Below are 16,117 nucleotides of genomic sequence, written 5' to 3'. Positions count from 1 at the left end.
GGTTGAATCGTCGTGGCTTTCGATTCCCAGGGTGTAGTCATCAACAATCGCGACTCTCCGACGTACTTTACGTGTCGTGCCTGCCACTCACTCCGCATCACCGCCGCCATGTCGAAGCAAGCCGGCCGCGCGAACGGCGCTTCCACGAAGCGTCTCGCCGAAGATGGCGGTGCGTCTCCTCTCTCCAAGTCTCTCTATGGCTTGTCACTGCAGCACTCGTCTGGTTCCAATGGCGTCACTGACTCTTCCTCAGACATTTGCCCCGTCTGCAAATCGTCACGCTACCTCAACCCTAACATGAAGTTCAAGGTCAATCCCGAGTGTTACCACAAGATGTGCGAGTCGTGTGTAGATCGTATATTCAGCCACGGACCCGCGCCATGCCCAATTGCTGGATGCGCCAGGACGCTGAGGAAGGCCAAGTTTCGGACGCAGACCTTTGAGGACTTGAAGGTGGAGCGTGAAGTCGACATACGGAGAAGAGTCGCGAGCGCGTGAGCAAGATTCCCATTCCTTCGTGGCGCATGTTTTGACCTGACTATAGCATGAACAAAAAAGAGGACGACTTTGAGACGCTCAAAGACTACAACGACTACCTCGAAGAAGTTGAGACCATCACGTGGAACTTGATCCTGAAAGTCGACGTTGATGCCACCGAGAGCCGCTTGCGACGATGGGAAGAACACCAGAAGGCCGAGCTCAACCCGAATGCCATACGGCGCGACTACGACACGGTCCCGACCGACCACGTCGTGCTGAAGAAGGGTGGGACGCAGCGCAAGACGGCCTCGTCGACGAACACATTACGAACGGTTGGAGAAGACCTTTCGGAAGACACGGGATTTCACTTCCATGGCCTCAAGAAGCGCGTTGCGCCGCCACCCGAGGCGCCTTTCGATCCTTTCGGCGGCTGGAGCATAGTGCCGCAATACTACAGTCTGCAAGACAACTACGATGTCGACTGGCTTACTAAGCAAAAGAACGACATGGCTCATACGGTGGGAGGATACGACATGCAAGACTTTTTCAATCGATCATTGCGAGATGCGTTTGGTGGATTCGGCGTCTTCATCGAGGAGGAAATGAACGTGCGAGGAGTTCCTTCAGGCAATGCTAATATTGCGACCGAGCGCGCGGTAGCAGCAGCGAAGGATGTAAATATGGACGACGTGTTTTAGTCATATGATACCCGGCACTTCAAGGCCATTAGCCATTAGACGGCGTTCGAGGGAGTCATTGAAATTATAATCGTTGTTCAGCACTTCTTCGCCCAACCTGACCCGCAGCACCATGATATCCCGTATCATCAGCGTACGCAAACTGCTCTTCAGGCAGTGCATAACCCTCTCTTCCAGCTCCAGCTCCACCTGCCCTATCTTCCGCGCGCCCCTTCCCATCACTTCCCGCACCCATTCCGATAGTTTGAAACTGCCCCCTCGCTCCCGCTTGCTTCTTAACATGCACATCTAAACCCAGCGCCACAAGCGCGGCGACCAGCCCGAGCAGGCTGAAACTAAACAGCACCTTGTACATTCTACACACGGCGATGCCCGTCTCGTTCTCCCAATTGTCCTCTGTGCACACATGTGCGAGCGTGCCCGAAGACCACCAGCTCAGCAGCGCAAACGACACAGCCCATAGTATCCCGAGGACAGCGTTGATAGACAACGCGAGGATAGGATTAAGGCCGTGAAATTGGTGCAGGGCGAATGTACAGGCGAGGGTGAGGATGGTGAGGAGGGCGGTCGAGAGAAGCTGGCGTGTATTAGTACACCGAGGGAAAGGGTGCGGTGGGGAAGGTACGAGGATAAATGTCCACGGTAGACTGTGGTGTGAGGTGGACAGCGATGATGTGAAGTAGAATAGTATGCTAGACACTATGACGGAGGAAATAAGTTGGAAGGCCCGGATGGCGTGGAAGGGAAGGCGAGGGTAGGCGCTGGGCTTCTGGCGGGTGTGGTGGGTAAACATTCTGGAAAAGTTCATGTGCGCAGTCCAGAATGAAGTCAGAATGAAAGGGAAAGATATTATCTTCAACGTTGGGCTAGGACAGTTGACGTCGTGAAGCATGTTGGTGGTCGCATTCGAAAACATCGGACATGGTTCGCCCCGGCCGAGCCTCAGCCCTCGGCTAGGCATCGCTGTTTCACAACATGAGCAGCAACTCGACAATGCGCAACATCAGTTCAAGCAACAGGTCAAAGGTCGACATGTCGAATTGCTAATGTCAAAACTCCCCATCTCCACTGCATGCACATTTTCTCCAGGCCATGACCTTGCCCGGCACCTCCGCATCTCGGGCGGCCGCCGATTCGTCAGCTTATCACGACATCCGGATTATTAAGCATTTCTGACCACTCCCTTCGATCTAACTATAGCGCAAAGGGAACAACTGGAACTACCAATAAGGTTGTCCTCTAGGCCGGCCTGATGTCCGTTGCTGCGCGGCCGTGAGCGATGCTGAAGCTACAAGAGATGCCGACGGCATAGCGAAATGCCTCACCGACTTGGTGCCGACCTACCTTAGGTATGATGTGTAAAGTCATCAATATCTAGGATTGCCAAAGAATACATCTGGTGGTGGGTATCGCCAAGTGCTAAATCTACATATACATCTATCCACATGAGAAGAACAAGGACAACGACACAGAATAAAGATGGCTTTCGCAATGGCAGTGCCTTGGAACGAGGGTGAAGAAAAGATGCACAAATTACTCCGCATTCCTCATCTCGACAATCCTACTGTGTCCATGCTGTCGCCCCAAGCGTCATTCATGCTGCAGAAAGGATCGATGCTTGCTCTCGGCACCCTGGATGCAGAATTTCGTCCTTGGACCACGCTTTGGGGCGGCTCTCCTGGATTTTCTGAACCGCTTGGTGGTGGCCTCGTTGGCACACGCACGCTTGTTGATGGGGAATGGGATCCAGTGGTGCAGGCACTGGTTGGAGATGCTGTTGATGGAGAAATGCTGCAGCCGAAAGACGGCGGCAAGATGCTCGCGGCACTAGCGATCGATCTGATGACTAGGAAGAGAGTGAAGCTTGCTGGGAAGATGGTTGCCGGGACTGTTCAAGAGGTCGATGTTGAACCAGACAATGGTAGAAATGATTCCCGAGCACCAGCGAAACAGAAGCAGATCCAGCTCGTCACAAGGATTGAGCAGAGTCTGGGCAACTGTCCCAAACATCTCAACCAGTACCAACTCCAGCCCACCATAGTGGAGGCGAAGAAGCTCTCAGAGGGCCCTTCCTTAACCGCTGAGGCAAAAGCACTGATATCTCAGGCGGACATGTTCTTCCTGACGACGAGTACCGAGCAAGACATGGATGTCAATCATCGCGGAGGCTCTCCAGGCTTCGTACGCATCCTATCTCCCACAGAGATAGTCTATCCCGAGTACTCTGGCAACCGCCTGTACCAGTCTCTCGGCAACCTCCAACTAAATCCCAAAATTGGCATATCCTTCCCAAACTACCAGACTGGTGACGTGCTCTACACAACAGGCACGGCCTCGATTCTTGTCGGCACCGAAGCAGCAAAACTCTTACCAGGAAGCAATCTCGCTGTTAAAATCGACCTGATATCAACACGCCATGTCCAAAACGGGATACCATTCCGCGGTACACCGCATGACCCAAGTCCATACAACCCGCGCGTCCGTCCTCTCGCCAGCGAAGGAAACATCAGGTCTAACCTCAGTACTCTCAGCATCGCCACACTCACCAAAAAAACCCTAATAACGCCTTCAACAGGCCGCTTCGCTTTCTCCGTCTCGCCCGCCATCACTTACACGTCTGGGCAATGGATTGCGCTTGACTTCAAAGAAGAATTGGGTATCGGATACGAACACATGCGCGACGACGATCCGACGAGTCTCAACGACGATTTTGTGCGCACGTTCACCATATCTTCAGCACCAAATACTAGGGAGAAACAAACAGAGTTCGAAATTACGATCAGGAAAGTCGGACCCGTGACCGAATTTCTGTTCCAGCAGAATGACCGTGCGGGGTTTGAAGTTCCTGTTCTAGGTGTTGGTGGCGATTTCACCATCGCGAACGGAGATGGAGTTACACCGTTCGTGGCTGGTGGTGTTGGTATAACACCACTTTTGGGACATTTGCACAGTCTCGATGTTTCGCCAGAGAGGTTCACACTCTTCTGGACGCTGAGTTATCATGATATACAACTTGCTATGGATATACTCATGCAGTTTCCGCAGCTGGGAAGGGCGACGAAGTTATTCTTCACTGGCGCGGGTAATGAGATCATTGAGAGGAACTATGAGGAGCTGATGATCCAGCAGGGCGCGCATGTTTACATGAGACGTCTGAGGAAGGAGGATCTGGCTGGCGTCGATGCGGAGACGTGGTATTTGTGTGCTGGGCCAGGTCTGAGAGGAGATGTGCTTGGCTGGTTAGAGGGAAAGAAAGTCGTTTTCGAGGGGTTCGATTATTAATGGATTCTTGGAAAGTAGATTTCAATATTGAGTCCCTGAGAGACACTATTTCATATATCTATGCGTGCATTCCAGTGCATTTGTCATTCCCATTTCCTCACGCCAGCATTCTTCTCTGTATCCTCGCTCTGGTCTTCCCAACAGGGTCCATCATCGTTCTTATAGTAGTCACGAATGTCTTGGAATCCGATGCAACGGGGAATGCATGGCGTATGAACGGGATCCAGGATGAACTCGTACGTTTGTTTGATTGCCTATTTTAGAGTGCTTCACCTGCTTGTACTAATGCGACTAACATATGCGCGATGCGAAACAGCACAGCAAACACAGTATAGTAATGCCGCATCGTATGTACACATTGCTCTTCAATTCATGCAGTCAGTATGTGCATCTGCTCATCTGCTCATCTGCTCATCGTCACTCCGAATTGTGCCGTTGCCATTGACATGCTTGAGAAAAGGACCGATTGAGGGACGAAGCACTCCATCTCAGGGGCCGCGTGTTCTTGAGCATTTCCACGAAGATTAGGCCGCCGACTAGCTCTGTCCAGATGATATGACAACGCCCGTACGTTACGCCCTGTATTAATCGCGCACTAGGCGCCCTGATCGCTTTGCGATAAGTACAATAACAACGGGGAGTATCTAGTCTGCTGTGCGACGTGATAAGTAGTGATCGTGGAGATCGCTAGATAATGCGCGGGCAAATGTGATACACTAAAGTGATGGTGTTGGTGTCAGTTCATGTCAGCACACACAAGCGAACACTTGGGTCAAGTTGCACGTTGATTGCCGCGCCACTAAACCCCACAGAATCTAGACCGGACCCTGCGTGCGTGCCGTCGAAGCACCTCGTCCTCACCACCACGTTGCTTCACTTCCCTTGCTGATCATTGCTTCGCTTCTGACGACGCTGTACCTGCGAGCTTTAGCAAGTTCTACTTTGCATCTCTACCCGACACTCGACCGATCATCATGCCTGGAGTTCGTAAGTCATCCTTCACCTCCACCTACGACGCTTGATAAGCACGCAGCGCATCTGCTTGCTAGCAGTCACGTGGGCGTATACGTCGCACCAATCTGTGTTGCGCTGCTTCGCCTCCCACAGCAGCCATCTTGACACGACCCCGCTAATGCGTTGTCTGTAGCGCCGGACGCGATGGAGCAGATGAAGAAGGCCTTCAAGGGTCTCTTCAAGAAGAAGTCCAAGAAGGAGGAGCCAAAGCCGACTGCGACCACGGAGACGCCATCGCAGGCAACACCCGCCGCAGAGCCCGCGAAGACTGAGACGGCCCCCGCGCCCGCCCCAGCTACCGCGCCTGCGCCAGCTCCTGCGAAGACTGAGGCCACCCCAGCGGAGAGCAGCAGTGCGCCTGCGCCCGCGCCTGCCGAGCCTGTTCCAGCGCCAGCGCCAGCTCCTGCACAGGGCGAGGCCAACAAGGACGAGGTTGCTGCGCTTGCCGAGGTCAAGAAAGCCACGCAGAGTAGGTTGCCTTCCCACTCCCCGTCAGCCCCCCAACTGCACAGAAACGATGACTCGGGCGGATCGCGATGGAGACACAAGGCCGCAACCAGCAGCGACTGGAATGGCACCATCTGACGCCGCTGAGCTCATTCTCTGAGCAAGACGTCCGACACGCTTCTGTTCCTTTCTTACGATGTTCCACGACGTTCCACGACTTTCCCATGTTCCACGATTATACCCATAGACTAACGATTCTTTCTTCCAGCTCCCGAACCCGCAGGTGCTGTTGCGCCCGCTCCACCGACCGCTGCTTCAGCCCCCACGACTTCGACCGAGGCACCTGCCGAAGCCGCGACAAAGCCCGTTGAGGCCCCTACGACGACGACTGCAGAAGCCCCCGAGCCTTCCGAGCCCGCTGCGCTAGACATGCCTGCGATTCCCGCGTCTCAGCCAGCCGCTGGCATGAGTGCGACCAGCGGACCGTTGAATGACGACCCCTTCAGCCCCGAGGCCAAGGAGGAGAAGCCTGTAGCTCCTGCGCCCACCCCTGCTGCTCCCGCCGCAGTCCCCGAGGCCACCCCTGCGGAGAAGTAATGCGGTAGACTTCAGCTACAACAGGACAGTCGATGATGTGCTGCACATGATTGTGTCATTTCCGGTTGGAAGCCAGCTTTGCGTTGTTTTGCTGCATTCGTGCCTTGTATTGCACTAATAATATACCCCATTGCTGTTTGAGTAAGGCGAGCGTCGAGGTGTGGAGCGGTGGGATGATGAGATGGTGAGATGGTGAGATGGTGGAAAGTGGTGCAGGCTCGGCGTCTCTAGCAATCTATAAAGTTCGTTAACGGCATGATCCAGTCTTTGTTGGTGATGATTAATGCTGAAGGCGCGACGCGACATGACAGCTCAGGCTAGTCGCGGGGCATGCGTCAGTGATCAGTGATTGCCCCACTAAACAGATGGAACTGTGGTATACAGCTTGTACATTTCCACGCTTCTACAACACAAATTTCCCTTCCCCAACCATTCTGTCCTCAGGTCGCGAGGTCGAAAGCGCCAGTGCTGCCAATCCCCTCCACCACCACCCCAAACATCCTCATCATCCTCATCATCCTCAACGTCCAGGAGGACTAACACAACCGCGATAACGACGTCATCACCGCGCACACAACAACATGTTGCGCACCCGCGATGTCGCCTATGATGACGACGACGACGTGTATGATGATGACGACTACTACTCTGAGGAAGAAGCAGCGGCAGGCGACGGCATGACCGAGGACGACAAAGAGCAGATGCGCATAGGCACCATCAGCGTGCGAGAGGCGCTGGGTGAATTCGAGGCAGGCGTAAGCGACGCACAAATACAAGAGTCGCTTTGGCACTACTACTACGACGTCGGGAAGACGGTGACGTACCTGAAAAACAAGCTGGGTGGTGCGCACACGCCCAAGGAGACGCCCAAGAAGGAGAAGGTCGTGTCCAAGTTCGACCAAGCTGCGAGCGCAGCAGTGGAGAAAGCACCCATAGCCGCAGGTAAGTACACTTATGCACATAACAGCAACGTCCAAGAGCCTGCCTGCCCCGTTTCCCTGAGCCCGCCGCCGAACACGATGCCAACCTACGATGCAGATGACTTCTTCTGGGATGTGCCGTGGGGCAATGTGCCGGCGCATCGTGTGGGGAACATCACCGTCCACCCTCCTCGTGCGAGAATTGGCCTTTTGGGGGGATCATCCAAGCTCGCAGCCCTCGCAGCCAAACGCCGGAAGGAACGCGAGGAGGCGCAAGCTGCATCATCAACATCAGGCGTGGGCACAGATGCCGCCATTGCTATGCTTGACAAGCTCTCTGTCACGGGCGATACAGCTCCTAGCCTTCGCGGCGGCCATGTGCCAAAGCCCAGATACCCAGCCCGACGACGCTCTCCTTCTCCAAAGGCCGAGACGCCACAGAATGAGACACCTGAGGAGCCTGAAGCACCAAAACCAGCAGTCGTAGTGGAGCGTCCAGCTGAACGAGCAGTCGCCTCTACCTTTGCTTCCACACTGTGTGGCTCTTCCAACGCTGCTCAGTCTGTCATGGAAGCGTTTCCAATACCGTACACGAATCTTAAAGGATATTCTACCGCGAATGCATTCGACACGCCCAGTCCAGATGACGTCGTTCGCGCAGCCCAGGCCAAGGGAGCGGGAGGTGGCCGGCGTTGAATCGACATTGCAAACTTTTAGCGTACATTTCTAAGGCATACAGGAACTACACCCAAAAAGAAGAAAGGAACATCGAATGGCGATAAGCTGGCCGATTCATTTGGGAGTCTTGTCATTGAAGAGTCTCGTATCAAGAGCAAGAACCTGAATGTGGTTGACGAGTTCGAAAAGAGCAGTCCGAAGCGGATAGCTAACTTTGTTGTCGTTGGTAAGTTGGGCCTGTACCCCTTCGATGTGTATTGCTATAATTCCAACCACTCTCTTCGTGCTGCTGTGCTAATCGATGATAGGCCACGTCGATCATGGCAAGAGTACACTTATGGGTCGTCTTCTATACGATCTGAAAGTAGTAGACCAACGCTCTCTCGATAAGCTCCGGAAAGAAGCCGAGACGATCGGAAAGTCTTCCTTTGCTCTCGCGTGGATCATGGACGAGACGAGTGAGGAGAGAAGTCGCGGCGTGACTGTTGATATCGCCACAAACTACTTTGAGACGGAGAAGACGCGATTCACGATCCTCGATGCACCCGGACACAAAGACTTCATACCGAACATGATATCAGGATCTTCACAAGCCGACTTTCCCGTCCTCGTCATCGATGCGAGCACAAATAGCTTCGAAGCAGGTCTCAAAGGTCAAACAAAGGAGCACATTCTCATTGCACGAAGCATGGGTATGCAACACATCATCGTCGCAGTCAACAAGATGGACACAGTGTCCTGGTCGAAACCACGCTTCGACGACATCTCAAAACGCATGAAAGTGTTTTTGACCGAAGCAAGTTTTCCAGAGAAGCGTATCACTTTCATTCCCCTTGCAGGTCTGACAGGCGAGAACGTGGTCAAGAGAGTTGCCAACCCCGCCGCAGACTGGTACACGGGCGAAACCCTCCTCGAAGCCCTTGAACGCATAGAGCTGCCCGAACGAAATATGCAAAAAGCCCTGCGCTTTTCTGTCTCGGACGTCTTCCGTGGCGACATGCGCTCCCCACTCAGCATATCTGGTCGTATCGATTCGGGCACACTGCAAGTCGGCGACATTATCTTGACGCTACCCGCCAACGAGACTGCAACCGTCAAGGCAATCGAAGTCCAAGACCAGCCCGTTGACTGGGCCGTCGCAGGTCAAATCCCCACGCTCCATCTCGCGAACATCGATCCGGTGCACATTCGAAAAGGCGACATCGTGTGTCCGCCCAACGCACCAGTCAAGCTTGTAAAAGCGTTTTCTTCCAAGCTTCTCGCTTTTGAGCATGTTCTTCCCTGTCCAGTTGAGGTGTTCCGATCGACGCTGAACAGCCCTGGTGGCATTCGTACGTTGAGCGCTAAGCTGAACAAGTTCACTGGCGAGATCGTCAAGAAGCGACCGCGCATCGTGAAGCCGGGTGAGGTGGCGCGAGTGGTGGTCGTGTTGGAGAGAGAACTGCCGATTGAAGAGGGGATGAGGGTTGTGGTGAGGGAGAGGGGCAGGACGATTGGTGCAGGACTCATGGAGAATGTTGCGTAGATAGAATACGTGCGCATCTAGTAGACGGTGAAATCACGACATCTAAAAATCAACAAGTCTAAATTATTTGTCTTGGTGTAGCGTTGGTGTATCTGCAACTAGTCTCTGCATCTTGCGATATCTTTCTCTTGACCTTCCTTCATGAACAATCGTCTACTTCTTCGCCCATGGTGCTCGTGTCACCGCATCACCGCCAGGTGGTGCACCTGTTGCCCACGGGGCCGCCGTTCCTCCTCCAGGCGGCGGAGGCGGAGGCGCAGGCGTACGACCCGCCCATGGCGCTCTCGTAGGTTGATTTGGACCACTCGGGACATTCGGCCCAGCAGGTTTCGCCCACGGGGCCGCCGTCACAGCAGAACCTATATCGGCCATGGGATCCCTGAGTGGAGCTGGTTGCGGTCTCGGGCTCGAGTAAGCACTCGTTGACGAAGTTGAGCTCGGCACAGTCGAGCTGTTAGATCTTGGTTGACTAGATGTGTGCACGCTAGTTTGGATAAGTTTGGCATTTGGGTCTTTTTCCCAGGCGAAGAGCGCGCCGAAGGGGAAGTGTTGGACGACGGGGAATTTAGAGAGGACTTCTGCGTTGTACATTTTAATCATGCCCTATGCATCCGTCAGTCATTGAATCTAGCATATCAAGGGGAAGGAGTAGTGACTTTGTTGATCTTGGCCCATCCCGCCTTGACGCCGGAGATGTCGTAGAGGATTGGACTGTGCTCCCAGAACGGACCCTTTTTCACGTCGTAGATGAAGCCAATGGCACTGAAATACATGTTTCGGGTCCTCTCTCTTTCAACGGCGGGTGTTTTGGCAACGTCTGCGGGATCCGGGGCGCTGGGCAACGAGCCTTCTGTAACAACATCCGCAGGGGTGGTGATGGCGGGCGAAAACTGCGCACTTCCGAGTATGTAAGGCAGAAATGCGTGGTCGTCGAGCCCCCATACTCCGTGCGATCCCGCGGGCTCCAGAGTGTAGGTGAGAATCAGGCGTCGGATTAAGACTAGATATGGTTCGACAACACCTAGGACTATGGCGCGCTCAATATCTCCATCTTTGGAAGCTGGGAATGCACCGAGTTTCCACAGGCTGCCGAGGAAAGCGAGGAAGCTGAGTTCATGGCCAGTACCGTAGTCGAGGCGCTGAGAACTGCCGAAACTGCCGTTGAGATACGCTTCTAGCTCTTCGCTTGCACGGGTTTCGGATGTGCTCTTGAAGTCGAGTACGTCCTTTGGTAGGCAATCTTCCAGTAACTGCGGCACGCGCTCCCGAACCATGTCGTACCATTTCCGAAAGCTTACGTTTCCGAATCTGCGTGGACCGGGGTCTGGAGGCGCTTCGTCGATGATGCAGGCTAGAGTTGATATGAGCTTGGCGAGGTTTTGCACAATGGGAGGGAAAGTGACGTCGGTATCATTCAAGGTCCATTCTTTTGCGGGAGAAGAGTCGGGCTGGCGTCTTGGTACCATGGCCGTGTTGAGCTGGAATATGAAAGTCATCAAGTCGGCATAGGCCCTGCTGGCGAGGAAGAAAGTGACGTCTTCGCCATCATTGATGCGTTTCGCGGGGACGGCGAAACTGCAGCCTTGGTTCGCGTCCAGTCTCGGCAGTGCAGGCGTTGTTTGGGTCTCGGCGGCCATGGTGTTGAGAGTCTCGCTGCAGTGGTGTGGTCGATGGAAGTGGCTAGTGCAGGTCCTTGAGCATGTGATGTCGCGTTGTGCGGGACGCGACTGCCCAACCTCCCGTCTTTTGGCGCAGGCACGGCACCGGTAGTTTGCCCCCACACGTTCTTTCACTCCCCACCGGCGCATTGATATCGTGCGTTTGCTCGGTGACGTCGCGAACGCTATGGCGCGCCTCCAAGCACCGCCACAGAGGCGGGGCACCCGTAGGTGAAGGTGCTGTCTGAAGACGCTCGCTCGGCTGACAGTGCCAGTCACTCAGGAAACCACGCCTCCACCAACGATCCTGTCTGATGCATCCAACGACACCGAAGCCGCCACGCAGCAGCTGCTCGACGAAGTCGCCGCCTCGGCCTCCAAGTCTGCTTCGCACCCACAACACCCACAACACCCACAACACTCGGCGACCTCACCGAAATCCCCGCATCCGCCTCAGTCAGCGCAACCACCACCGCCCCAGTCTTCCGCTGTTCTCGGCGCAAACCTCCTGAATGCGGCACGCGTAGAATACCGCCATAGCAGTCCTATACGCATGGCGCCCAAGTCGAGCAAGTCGAGCAACGGCAAACTGCGCAGCTCGGGTCTATTCACAGAACCACGGCGGTTCAATCTGGCACGACCGAGACCGCGCGATGTGTACGAGTTCCCAGATGAGAGTCCCGAGAGGCGCCCGTACAAGCTGCATGAGAGGGTGAACCGAGCGCCATTAAAGATTCTGAAGAAGAAAAAGGCGCCCCAAGAGGACGTTCCGTTCTCATCTGAATCTGTTCAAGCACTAGCTGAGGAGGACGCTTCCGAAGGCTCTGGCTTCACAAACGAGGCGCCTCTGCCCTCATCACCACCAAGGCTCGCTCCAAACCCCAGTCACGCCGTCGAGAATGGAGTACAGATCGAGACACGTCTTCGCAACGGCGCAGTACGATGTGCCGTCACGTCGTACCGGTCAGGGAAACCAGTGGGCCCACGATACGAGCAATGCCACAAGCCAGGCTCTCACGAGACTAATGCTGGACCCCGGTGCACTCGCCACTTGAGCAATCCTGGCTCCGTGCGCTGCGGCTTTATGCTGGTGCACAATGGAAATCCTGTCCAGTGTCGTACCGCTGGTGTTAAAGGAACGGCACGATGCAGTAAACATGCAGGACAAGAGGCTGCATGTGGTTTGGGCCCTGTCCACAAACGGAAGTCGAGCGATAATGACGACGTGCCTGCCAAACCATCCAAGTCTGCAAAAGTGCAGCCGCAAGCCACAGCTGGGCGGCGGGCTCAGAAAGAAGCTGAAGAGGCGGTTGTGGTTGAGTCGCAGCCACTATCAGATCCAGAAGTACAGTTACCCTCCCGTACGAAAAAGAGGGGAAGACCTGCATCCACCATAAGAAGTGAAGGAAGTGGCGAAGAGGATGAAGTTGCCGAGTCGATTGAGCCCACAGCGTCGCCGACTTCGAAGGGACATCGGCGTACGAGATCAAAGGCCCATCCTCTCAAAGAGACTATATCGGCAGCCGGCTCTAAGAAGTCCAAGAATGCCCCAAAAGTCACCAAAGCAACGAGAACGACACAAGCTAAGGATGATCAACCATCAGATGACAACCCAGAATCGGATGCAGAGATACAGAAAGAGCCTGCAAGTTCAGAAGAGGCGGCATCTGATGACGAAGAGGAGGCTGGCGAGCCCTCGGAAACCTCCCAAGCTCTCCGGCGCGTTTTCAAATATCTGGAAAGACGAGAAGCGACCTGGTCGCTGTCAGACTGATGTCTGCTTGACCATTAAGAGGGTTTGCGACGAAGCGAGAGGGCGTCTCCGGGGCCACGATCTTGAGATCGAACAGATGGCAGCAATCGGCGGAAAAGTCCAGGCTGCGCTAAACGAGTTGCGTAATGTCGATAGTGATGACCGTCTTGCAATCAAGGCGGACATGTATGGCCACGTATTCCGGTCTCTGACCAAGCTGGCCAAGTCTCTATATGGGTCTTGGGATGCCGGGGCCGACACACTGGAGGTCATGCGCATCTTAGTGCCCCTCGTGCACCACATCCTCGTCATGAAGGACATGATGGCAAGCTGGAAGGTCACAGTACCGCAACGGTACGATGGTGATAGGATGGTTGGAGATGTGAACTCGCATCTGATCGCGCCGTTGCGAAAGGCTCATGACGTCTTGAGTAAAAGACTGCGACAGCTTGAGGGCCGGCAGTGTGCCGCTCGAGACCTTGCAAACATCGAACGCCAAATCGGAGAGGAAAACGAAGAGATGGAGAGGCTGAAGAGCACGGCTGCAGCCCAACGCGACAGATGGGCCCGCTGGCAACAGTTGCACATCGCACGCATGCGTTGCGAGCCGGATCCGAGGAAACGACTTCCAAATCTGAAAATCATCAATCTCGAAGACCTTGAAGATACAGATGCAAATGGTATTAAATTCCAACGATTGCCAGTGTTCAAAGATCGCGAAACTCCGCCACGACGCCACCCTTCGCGCGCCAATAGATTGAAGTCGTGGTCGCCCGAGCAGGAACAGGCTCTGCTTGATGGGCTACAGAGATTTGCAGGTATGTCAGGTTTCGCTACGCTTTCTACCCAACACACTAACGCGCTACGCAGGTCGCGATGTCTTCTACAAAATATTCGAAGCTTACTGCCGTCCCCGCACAGGCGGCGTGCTACGCGACTTCAGGGTCTTGGATATCGTGACCAAAGCTGCCGAGTTCCGCTCAACCTTGCCAGCAGCGTATCAGGAGAATGACTGGGACATGCCTGAATGGGTCAGGCAGATACCCGTCCTGCCCTAAGTCTTGTGCTTTCTGCTACATGTTCCTTTTGCTCTTTGAAACATATACCCACTACGCAATGTTCATGTTTTATATCGTATATCGAGTTTGAGAGACACTGTCTCGCCTTCCATCGTGCTCTGAAAATGACAAGAACACATTTCCTTCGCAATCTTCTAAAAGTCCGCGCGCTTGATCTCGGGCCATGTGGTCGACCATACAATGGTAGTGCGAAATCTTCACCTTACCTTAATCACCCTTGAGTCAAAAGTAATTGGCTCTGCGCATTCACTCACAATCCTTAGCGTGCTGGACGTCGTTCTAGTGTACCACGGGAGCGCTTTGTAAGCTGACAATGTTGAAGATTAGGGTGGGAACTACGAATATCACTTACCAAGGGACGAAAAATCACCTACCAAGGTGCCGAATAGGTGAAATAGCAAATACACATCGCCTCCGAATAAAGAACCCCCCACGCAAGAGCAACCTTCGCTCTCGCTACACTCTCGCCGCAAAAAGTCCCCTGACAACAACCTTTACGAATCACCTCAACTATACGCGAAGGCATCCAGCACGTATCAACAGACTCGGAATATCACCCACGCGTTACTTGAAGATATCCAACACCTACCAACACGTCTACAATTTACGGCCTACACGAATCAAGATAATGGCATCTAATAGCCGCTACGCGAATCTCAGCGAGGCGCCGCTCAAAGTCATGGCGGAACTCCGCGGCCTGTCACCCGACGGCGACAAAGATACGCTGGTTCAGCTTCTAGTCGCCCAGGACATCGAGATCAGCGCAGCTGGCGTCACTGAGGATGAGGCCGCCGAGCCGAACGATAAGACCTGGAATAGTGACGTGGAGGCTGCTGAGGCCACCAATGGCGCCGACGACTATGAGGCCTGGGAGGTCGTCGGTAAGAAGACGTTGAAGCGTGCGGCCGCAAAGCCAGAGATCCGCGTCCCAAAGAATGTCGAGGGCATCCAGGATACCTCAAATGCCGAGCACATGGAAGAGATCGAGATCGAACCCGTCGTTGTTGGACGCAAGGATGAGGCGGTGCCAGTCACCGAAGTCGTTGACATAGAGGTCACTGAAGACCTACAGGACGCCTCAACCACTGAAGAGCCGATGGCTGTCGATGCAAAGGTCACTGAAGCTATCCATGACGTCCCGACTGACAACGTTTTCCAATCTGAGGTCGATATTCCTGTGGGTGAGGTGTCCAAGAAGAAGCGTCGTCGCGGCAGGAAGGGCGGCAAAAAGGTCAACAAGAACAAGGCCACTGAGTATAAAGATGCAGCTAGCAAGGAGATCAAGGAGGACTCAATGGATTTTGAAGCTGTTCATGAAGTTGACGATGCTGGAACTGTTAGCAAGGCCCCCTCTACTGCTTCGACCGTCGTCGAGGAGGCTTCCTCCGCCGCACTCACTGTCTTCGAGGATAATGAAGCAGTCCACAACGAGACTGACTCGGATTTAGTAGAGTCTGAGGCGACTCAAGATATTGCCGCCGATCATAGTGGCGATGATGCTGAGTCCGCGGTTGAGCTATCCTCCACTGCACCCACCGTAGCCGAGGAGCAGTCACCTGAACTTGAGAAGACGAATGAGGTTGATGATAAGTCTGTTGAAGATATCCAGGCTTCTTCATCGCACGAAGTGAAGTTCCGCCAAATCACGAAGGCTCGGGCCGTCCCCGCTTCCCCCAACCAGTTCGACGTCCTCAGCGTGGAAGAAGACAATTTTATCAAGCTCGAGACCATCGAAGCAGCCATTGACTTGGCCGTGGACCTAGCCAACGACTCCACCCCGAGGAAGTCGCGAAAGCGCGGTAAGAAGGGCGGCAAGAAGGTGCAGAAGGCTACCGCGAAGAAGGTTCAGCCAAAGCAATTCATGCACGTGGCTTGTGCTGCTGCTTTGGTTGGTATGGTGGGCGTTGCGGTGGGTGTGTTGGTTATGTTGGTTATGTTTGTATAGGCGCATAGTCACCTGGGTAGGGATAGGTGGAGGCAGATGTG

The 16,117-nt window shown here is 54.3% G+C and overlaps 9 protein-coding genes across 9 annotated transcripts; 7 read left to right on the top strand and 2 right to left on the bottom strand.

Annotated features, from left to right (window-relative positions):
* Nucleotides 1–108: 108 nt before the first annotated feature.
* Nucleotides 109–1,178, top strand: SNOG_13257 (hypothetical protein; the record flags this gene model as incomplete). The annotated part of the gene is made up of 2 exons (XM_001803415.1): nucleotides 109–494; nucleotides 545–1,178. The coding sequence occupies 2 exons, from the start codon at nucleotides 109–111 to the stop codon at nucleotides 1,176–1,178; spliced, it is 1,020 nt and encodes a 339-aa protein (XP_001803467.1).
* Nucleotides 1,179–1,242: 64 nt separating this feature from the next.
* Nucleotides 1,243–2,212, bottom strand: SNOG_13256 (hypothetical protein; the record flags this gene model as incomplete). Its single annotated transcript, XM_001803414.1, has 2 exons — nucleotides 1,243–1,972; nucleotides 2,151–2,212. The coding sequence occupies 2 exons, from the start codon at nucleotides 2,210–2,212 to the stop codon at nucleotides 1,243–1,245; spliced, it is 792 nt and encodes a 263-aa protein (XP_001803466.1).
* A 445-nt stretch (nucleotides 2,213–2,657) lies between these two features.
* SNOG_13255 (hypothetical protein) lies at nucleotides 2,658–4,460 on the top strand (the record flags this gene model as incomplete). The annotated part of the gene is made up of 1 exon (XM_001803413.1): nucleotides 2,658–4,460. The coding sequence occupies one exon, from the start codon at nucleotides 2,658–2,660 to the stop codon at nucleotides 4,458–4,460; it is 1,803 nt and encodes a 600-aa protein (XP_001803465.1).
* Nucleotides 4,461–5,355: 895 nt separating this feature from the next.
* Nucleotides 5,356–6,767, top strand: SNOG_13254 (hypothetical protein). Its single transcript, XM_001803412.1, has 3 exons — nucleotides 5,356–5,447; nucleotides 5,608–5,943; nucleotides 6,190–6,767. Exons 1-3 carry the CDS (start codon nucleotides 5,435–5,437, stop codon nucleotides 6,516–6,518), a joined length of 678 nt encoding a protein of 225 aa, XP_001803464.1. The 5' UTR covers nucleotides 5,356–5,434; the 3' UTR covers nucleotides 6,519–6,767.
* Nucleotides 6,768–7,099: 332 nt separating this feature from the next.
* On the top strand, nucleotides 7,100–9,641 carry SNOG_13253 (hypothetical protein; the record flags this gene model as incomplete). The annotated part of the gene is made up of 3 exons (XM_001803411.1): nucleotides 7,100–8,120; nucleotides 8,178–8,342; nucleotides 8,425–9,641. 3 exons carry the CDS (start codon nucleotides 7,100–7,102, stop codon nucleotides 9,639–9,641), a joined length of 2,403 nt encoding a protein of 800 aa, XP_001803463.1.
* Nucleotides 9,642–9,828: 187 nt separating this feature from the next.
* SNOG_13251 (hypothetical protein) lies at nucleotides 9,829–11,278 on the bottom strand (the record flags this gene model as incomplete). Its single annotated transcript, XM_001803410.1, has 2 exons — nucleotides 9,829–10,092; nucleotides 10,298–11,278. The coding sequence occupies 2 exons, from the start codon at nucleotides 11,276–11,278 to the stop codon at nucleotides 9,829–9,831; spliced, it is 1,245 nt and encodes a 414-aa protein (XP_001803462.1).
* Nucleotides 11,279–11,852: 574 nt separating this feature from the next.
* SNOG_13250 (hypothetical protein) lies at nucleotides 11,853–14,110 on the top strand (the record flags this gene model as incomplete). Its single annotated transcript, XM_001803409.1, has 3 exons — nucleotides 11,853–13,020; nucleotides 13,043–13,870; nucleotides 13,923–14,110. 3 exons carry the CDS (start codon nucleotides 11,853–11,855, stop codon nucleotides 14,108–14,110), a joined length of 2,184 nt encoding a protein of 727 aa, XP_001803461.1.
* A 201-nt stretch (nucleotides 14,111–14,311) lies between these two features.
* SNOG_13249 (hypothetical protein) lies at nucleotides 14,312–14,520 on the top strand (the record flags this gene model as incomplete). The annotated part of the gene is made up of 2 exons (XM_001803408.1): nucleotides 14,312–14,433; nucleotides 14,454–14,520. 2 exons carry the CDS (start codon nucleotides 14,312–14,314, stop codon nucleotides 14,518–14,520), a joined length of 189 nt encoding a protein of 62 aa, XP_001803460.1.
* A 239-nt stretch (nucleotides 14,521–14,759) lies between these two features.
* SNOG_13248 (hypothetical protein) lies at nucleotides 14,760–16,076 on the top strand (the record flags this gene model as incomplete). Its single annotated transcript, XM_001803407.1, has 1 exon — nucleotides 14,760–16,076. The coding sequence occupies one exon, from the start codon at nucleotides 14,760–14,762 to the stop codon at nucleotides 16,074–16,076; it is 1,317 nt and encodes a 438-aa protein (XP_001803459.1).
* Between the last annotated feature and the right edge of the window lie 41 nt (nucleotides 16,077–16,117).

The sequence above is a fragment of the Parastagonospora nodorum genome, assembly GCF_000146915.1.
Source record: "Parastagonospora nodorum SN15 chromosome Unknown scaffold_25, whole genome shotgun sequence".
Lineage (NCBI taxonomy): Eukaryota > Fungi > Ascomycota > Dothideomycetes > Pleosporales > Phaeosphaeriaceae > Parastagonospora > Parastagonospora nodorum.
This window is presented reverse-complemented; position numbering and strand designations above follow the sequence as displayed.